Below are 8,028 nucleotides of genomic sequence, written 5' to 3' on the forward strand. Positions count from 1 at the left end.
AGGAGACCAGTTTGGCCTTTAAATCCTCATAAGGGGTTTCTGAGGAGGCAGCAGAACCCATGATCAGGCCGCGTACCGAGACCATAATCTTCTGGGGAAGTTTCTGTACGATGTGGTCGAATTTGGTTATTGACTGTGTGATCTGGGCGTTTCTGAAGGCTGCCTCTGCATGAAGGAACCACAGGTCGGGGTCCTCTGTCCAGAAATCCGGGAGCTTGACGGAGACTTTGGCGACAAACTCGGTTGGAGTTTCTTTCTTGTCGGTCATGATGCTCGGATGTATCACTTAATGTTCAAAGTTCAAGAAAATCACGAAACTGCATAGCGTTTAACTGTATGTTCAAAGTCGGGGGTCACCAATATAGAGGACGTGAGTCAGACTCTAATAAAAACGCATAAACAACTTCCAGCATATATATTTCTTATAACTTATTACTAGAGGGTTCAGAACTAGAGTCAATATCAATATCACACGTGTAGATGATTTATCAGTACTATGCCCCATATCCGTTCTATCTCATTCTGTTTGAATCTTGTGGAACTTGTTTAACGCGGCCAGGCATCGTCTTCCACAGTATATTAATTTTTTATTTTATATAAAACTCATTCTTTACAACATTATAACATAACTTGGCTTAATTTTATTCAACTAAATCATTGACAGCAAATACCTTGGCACATATACAGGCAAACCCTGGTTTTACGCAAATTTAAGAAATAATTTTCTGTAAAAAAAAATTAAATTTGGTTTGATTATGATGAATACTGTATATGTAGGATAGTAGAGAAAGAACAATTAGATGAGGAAGAGGAGAGAATTAAAAATCAGGCACAGGTGGGTACCAAAGATTATATACAAAGGATGAGTATGTGTGTAAATCTAAGATTATAAACAAAGGATGAGTATGTGTGTGAACCAAAGATTATATACAAAGGATGAGTATGTGTGTGTACCAAAGATTATATACAAAGGATGAGTATGTGTGTGTACCAAAGATTATATACAAAGGATGAGTATGTGTGTGAACCAAAGATTATATACAAAGGATGAGTATGTGTGTGTACCAAAGATTATATACAAAGGATGAGTATGTGTGTGTACCAAAGATTATATACAAAGGATGAGTATGTGTGTGTACCAAAGATTATATACAAAGGATGAGTATGTGTGTGTACCAAAGATTATATACAAAGGATGAGTATGTGTGTGTACCAAAGATTATATACAAAGGATGAGTATGTGTGTGTACCAAAGATTATATACAAAGGATGAGTATGTGTGTGTACCAAAGATTATATACAAAGGATGAGTATGTGTGTGTACCAAAGATTATATACAAAGGATGAGTATGTGTGTGTACCAAAGATTATATACAAAGGATGAGTATGTGTGTGTACCAAAGATTATATACAAAGGATGAGTATGTGTGTGTACCAAAGATTATATACAAAGGATGAGTATGTGTGTTTACCAAAGATTATATACAAAGGATGAGGATGTGTGTAAACCAAAGATTATATACAAAGGATGAGTATGTGTGGGTATCAAAGATTATAAACAAAGGATGAGTATGTGTGTGTACCAAAGATTATATACAAAGGATGAGTATGTTTGTAAACCATAGATTATATACAAAGATGAGTATGTGTGTAAACCGAAGATTATAAACAAAGGATGAGTATGTGTGTGTACCAAAGGTTATATACAAAGGATGAGCATGTGTGTAAACCAAAGATTATATACAAAGGATGAGTATGTGTGTGAACCAAAGATTATATACAAAGGATGAGGTGTGTGTACCAAAGATTATATACAAAGGATGAGTATGTGTGTAAACCAAAGATTATATACAAAGGATGAGGATGTGTGTTTACCAAAGATTATATACAAAGGATGATTATGTGTGTGGATCAAAGATTATATAAAGGACTAGCTTGGTAACCCAGATTTGCCCAGGGGAGTCATGGTTAGTTCCACCGTTTACCACTTTGTCGTAAATGACGATTTTACCTATTTTTCCAGTTAAAAGTAAACCCACTCAATTTATAGTCCAAGCTAAGAACATTCCCGTGGTTCTCCCGAGTTCCCCAATTAAAATTTGAGACAAAAGAGATCACATCTTTATATATAGAGATGAGCATGCAAAACATATAGTGGCATATCCCATTGTAACCTACATAAATTACTTTGTACATTGTCTGTAAATCTAAATGCGCTTATCAGTAAATACTGAAATCTTGTATTGCGATTAACCTAACCTAGATAGGTATATATATAAAACTTCATCAAACCCATATTGTGATTAGCTTAACTACGTTTGTATATAACGACACAAAACTTGTAATTACGTCTATTAAACTTAATCTGTAATCTAGAATCCAAAATATACTCAGTTGAAACAGACTCTTCAATGATTACCAAGCAAGAGTAGTTGTGCCTGACATTGTGTCCGAGTTAAAACATTGATAGTTTAAAAGATTGTGTCCTCGTTAAAACATTGATAGTTTAAAAGATTGTGTCCTCGTTGAGGCATTGATAGTTTATGAGATCGTTTCCTCGTTGAGGCATTGATAGTTTATGAGATCGTGTCCGAGTTGAGGAATTGATAATTTACGAAATCATGTCTGAGTTGAGGCATTGATAATTTATGAGATTGTGTCCGAGTTGAGGCATTGATAGTTCAGAGTTGAGAGATCGTTATAACTGGATTGACACATGCTTGAGAAACCCTTATATATATTGTATAGTTGGGTACCTAAGGTTATATATAGGATGAGTATGTGTGTGAACCAAGGACCAAGGATTATATATAAAGGATGAGTATAGGTGTATACAAAGGATTATATCTAAAGTACGAGTATAGGTGTATACAAAGGATTATATATAAATGATGAGTATAGGTTTGAACCAAGAATTATATATAGAGGATGAGTACAGGTGTAAACCAAGGATTATATAAAAAGGATGAGTATAGGTATAAACCAAGGATTATTTATAAAGGATGAGTATAGGTGTGAACCAAGGAATATGTGCAGGATGAGTATGGGTGTGAACCAAGGATTGTATATAAAAAGGATGAATTTATGTGTGTACCAAGGATTAAGTATAAAAGATGAATTTATGTGCATACCAAGGGTTATATATGAAGGATGGGTATAGTTGTGCATTGCACTAATAACAATGTATAGAATGAATTAAGATGGTTTTAGTTTAAAAACCCAACATTGAGATTCGAGGTCATTCGATATTTGGGAAGTTGGGTAAACAATTCCATTCGAACATTTCTTAAATTTCTTAAAATTGATAATCATTTTTGGCTCATCAGTATAAAAATCATTGACGGCTTTGTTTATAATTTTGGACCTCTAAAACACGTGAAAAAATGTTAAAGCAACAAGTCATTTTTCAGTCATGATTTTAACTAAAGAAATTTACGAGTTATAAGTATATGTTTCAGGACCTTTTTTCTTGTGATATTATAAAACTTTAGAAATAAAAGAAAATTGTCTTCGAGGCATATTTAACCAGTTTTGTAACTTTGAATTATCATGTTAATGATCGTCAGCTTTAGGGCTTTTAAGCTGTTTTAGAAGGTATATAGGTTGATTGTACATTCTCAATTATTAAATATTATTCATCAACTTGTTGGAAAGGAAATTGATAAACATTATTTTGACATTTTGTTTCCATTTTTATGGTCTAAGTAATCATTAGTAACATGCAAAACAAGTATTATTGTAAAATAAATTGCACAATTTTGTAGAACAATCTAGAAACTTGGGAAATAGGAAATATTACACGAATTACAGACACAGAAGCAATTACAAATGATAATGAATTATAGACACAGACACAATTACAAATGATAATGAATTATAGACACAGACACAATTACAAATGATAATGAATTACAGACTTAGGCACAATTACAAATGATAAAGAATTGCAGACACAGACACAATTACAAATGATAACGAATTACAGACACAGACACAATTACAAATGATAATGAATTACAGACACAGGCACAATTACAAATGATAATGAATTATAGACACAGAAACAATTAAAAATGATAATGAATTACAGAACAATGTCGGCGGATGAAAAATTCGGTTAGTGGGAAGAAATGATGGGGAATTTGATTTCACTTGTGGTCGGACGAAAAAGGGGTGTGGTGTGCCTTCCCTCCCTCTTCTGAAAGTACTATTTGCGGTATGCCTTCCCTCCCTCTTATGAAAGTACTATGTGTGGTGTGCCTTCCTTCCCTCTTATGAAAGTACAATGTGTGGTGTGCCTTCCCTCCCTCTTATGAAAGTACTATGTGTGGTGTGCCTTCCTTCCCTCTTATGAAAGTACTATGTGTGGTGTGCCTTCCCTCCCTCTTATGAAAGTACTATGTGTGGTGTGCCTTCCCTCCCTCTTATGAAAGTACTATGTGTGGTGTGCCCTCCCTCCCTCTTATGAAAGTACTATGCAAATGTAGATTTAGCAAAACTCTGTTTTCTCAGCAAAAATACAAAAAATGCTTAATTGTTTTTTTTTTCAAGGAAGCTGAGAGGATACTGACGGAAGCAAGTTTATCTAAGAAAACAAAGTAAAGAAATAGTAAAAATGTTTAAACTTAAAGATACTGTAAACGTAATTTCAAGGGTAACGCGGTTGCAATTCCCGATTTACAACGGTACCCTTAAAAGTTTGTCTCAATAAGTATGAATTTCATATCCATGTTTTGTTCCTTTATCTGTTTATTTTCATTTACGGTTTCTTTACAAAAATGACTTGCGAATTTCTTGTTTACAAGAAGCAATGGAGAAATTGTCAGAATTAAACACTTTTCGAGTCATCTTTTGTCAGATTAAGGTTTCAAGGGCATAGACATCTTTGCATGCAGGGTTGGTTAAATTGCGCTTACAGTCTCTAAACAAATTATTATTCGTCCAAAAAAACTTTTTCGAGAAAGAGATGTTCAGGTTGTTTCTTTCTTGCATTTATTATCATCTTTTTTTAGAAAAGTGAATTTGCTCAGTGAAAAACACCGACAAAGAGAAAAATTTCGAAGGTGTGTATTATAAGTTACTTTTGACTTTTGTCGAGTTAGGTAAAAATTTTAGTTAAGTTAAACAGACCTGAGTTGAGTCGAGTTATTTTTAGTTGAGTTAGGTAAAGTTGAGTTGAATTGAATTAAGTTTGGTGTAGTTGAGTTGATTTTATTTTAGTTTAGTAGTTTAGTTTAGTTTAGTTTAGTAGTTTAGTTTAGTTTAGTAGTTTAGTTTAGTTTAGTAGTTTAGTTTAGTTGAGCTTAATTGAGTTTAGTTGATTTTAGTTGAGTTTAGTTGAGTTTAATTGAGTTTAGTTGAGTTTAGGTGAGTTTAGTTAAGTTTAGTTGAGTTTAGTTGAGTTTAGTTAAGTTGAGTTTAGTTGAGTTCGGTTGACTTAAGTTTAGTTGAGTTTAGTTGAGTTGGGTTGTGGAGTTTGGTCGAGTTGGGTTGAGATGGGTTGAGTTGAGTTCGGTTGAGTTAAGTCAAGTTGAATTGAGTGGTTGAGTAGGGTTGAATGGAGTTGAGTTAAGTTGAGTTGAGTTAGGTTTAAATGAGCTCAAGTAAGTTTGGTCCTCGAGTTTATTTATTTTTAGTTCTAGTTATGACTTATGAAACAATTACATGACCTAAAGAAAAAGACAAACAAATTGAAAAAGTTATGTTTTTTATTACAAATGTTAAATCTGTAATTTACAAAGTGCTGAGAAACCGAATTTTACTCAGAGAAGTTTTAATCTGTAAATTACAAAATTTTTTTTTGGAAAGGAGGTATAGACTTTACTTTGATTTAAAGGGCATGTTCTTGTAATTTCAAGTTACCCTCCATTAAAAGACCAAGTCACAACGGTTCCCTTTAAACATTCATCTGTAGAAAATGTCGTATTTTGCTATCTTGCAAAGTGTTTGAACCTACAGTTTCCGCCATTGTTTCTGATGCTGAAATCCGCAAGTCACTTCCCTAAGAAACAAATGCGGGCTGAAATTATTTGGTTTGGTTTTCTCCGAGAGGAGATTTTAAGTTGAAGACGACATTACCCGGAGGTCTTAAAGTTAATGGTTAACACAAGTGCTTTATAGTGCTAAAATGTATACATGTAAAGGTCTACATCAAAGCCCAAGGCGTTGCGACATTTCAAAGTCGACCCTGTCATAAAAATTTATGAGACTTTTTATAAGAAGGCTAAATTTATGTGCTATTCATAGAGTGACATGTCTGATTCACAACGGTATCCTGAACAGCTTAGTCTGATCAAGTATCAATAATTATTCCATGTTTTTCTCATTAATACTTAATAATTTTCATTTGTGGTTTCTGTACAAAAGCTGTCACTTATCAAGCTAGAAAAAAAGACAATATCCTCAAATTTGTACTCAGATATAAGGTACAAATAGGGTTTGCAGCAAACGAAACGTTGCGTGAAAAAATACGAAATTTTATCGAATTTCGCAGACTTTTTCGAGAAATTTCGAATTTTATGGCGGAAATGAATGATGCGAAAATGCAAAAACAAAGCGAAATTTCGCAAGAAATAATGTTCGTGAAAATTTCGCATTTCTTGAAAATATTTTCGCGAAACCTTTTTTCAAATAAATGTTCACGAAAACCATAGGCGTTAAAGCTATATTTTATCTTTTTTGATGAATTTTCGCAAAAATTTTGCAGTTTTTTAAATTCCGAACTTTTTCGCGAAATTTTCACATTTTGTTAGATTTTTTTTGCAAAAATTTCACATTTCTCTTCTCGCGAAAATTTCGCATTTTTCGCGAAAAAAAAATGTTTGCGAAAAAAGCAAAATTTTCGCTAAACGACTTTTACTTCTTACTGCAAAATTTTGTTAAAACATTTCTTGGATTTTTTTCTTTAAAATCTGTGCTTTTCATTATTGTCGCTCTTGTCAAATCCAGAAACCGTAAAATACTTTCCATTACGTAATTGACCAATTAAATTTTAACGCAGAACTTTTTTATTTGAACAGAAATTAAGATTTTAAGTGTTATAATAAAGCTCTTCACTCATATATATTTTGACTGTTTTTTAAAGACGGATTTTGTTTTTAATCAAAATTTTTTTATTAGATTTTTTTTACGTGCAACGCCGGGCACTTGAGTAAGTATAAGATAATTTAAATGAAATATTATCTGACTGAAATTTTATATAACAAGTTGTTTTAATGTCAAACTACAGTAAATTATCATCAACAAAAATGTTTTTATTTTAAAATATGTAATCGGAAGTTTTTTTCTAAACAGAATGCTAAAATATGGACTGAAAGGTTCTGATAATTCTTCAGTTGAAAACTTAAAACTAGTTATTTACCTTGAATATCAGGAACCTCACACAAATGCAAGACTCTACGATAGATGCTGGAAAGTCCACTCTGGAGTTGGGACAAACTTTGGAGGGACATATTCAGATGGGACATAGGATAAATTCCGGTGGGACAAATTCCTGTGGGACAAATTTCGGAGGGATAAATTACAGTGGGACAAATTCCTGTGGGACAAATTTTTGTGGGATAATTTCTTGTGGGATAAATTCCAATGGGACAATTTCCATCGGGACATTTTCCAGCGGGACAGATTTGGGTGGAACAAATACCGGTGGGATAAATTCCAGTGGGACAAATTTCTGAGAGATAAATTCCGATGGGACAAATTTCGGTTTGAAAAATTCTGGAGGGACAATCTGAGGGGACAATTTGATTTACCAAAAAATATAGGGTTAAACGAGAAGCAGGAATTTGTAAAATACGCGACCGAGGGTAAAACGAGCTGATGGGGTCAAAAAGTGCGATAAACGGGAAATATACACAAATCACTTGGGCATAATTAGATCTGTGGTCCTGGTGCTCCGCCATTTGTCTTATCCTAGCCGCATCGCTCGGCCAAGAAACTGTCTTAATCCAACCAATTTTCACATTTGGTGTTTGTCCCTTTATCTCGTTTTTGTCCAATGATCGTTTCACTCGGTTAACCGAGTCGCTT

At 33.4% G+C, this 8,028-nt stretch overlaps 1 protein-coding gene across 1 annotated transcript in view; it reads left to right on the forward strand.

Annotated features, from left to right (window-relative positions):
* LOC111713204 (neuronal calcium sensor 2) overlaps window positions 1–5,076 on the forward strand; it is a 12,424-nt gene extending 7,348 nt beyond the window's left edge. Inside the window, exons 11-13 of the mRNA XM_023488024.1 lie at window positions 778–835; window positions 4,552–4,598; window positions 5,013–5,076. Of these exons, the coding sequence (XP_023343792.1) occupies window positions 778–835; window positions 4,552–4,598; window positions 5,013–5,076 (169 nt within the window). The remainder of the gene's footprint in view (window positions 1–777; window positions 836–4,551; window positions 4,599–5,012) is intronic.
* The last annotated feature ends 2,952 nt before the right edge of the window (window positions 5,077–8,028 follow it).

The sequence above is a fragment of the Eurytemora carolleeae genome, unplaced genomic scaffold, assembly GCF_000591075.1.
Source record: "Eurytemora carolleeae unplaced genomic scaffold, Eaff_2.0 scaffold1387, whole genome shotgun sequence".
Taxonomy (NCBI): domain Eukaryota; kingdom Metazoa; phylum Arthropoda; class Copepoda; order Calanoida; family Temoridae; genus Eurytemora; species Eurytemora carolleeae.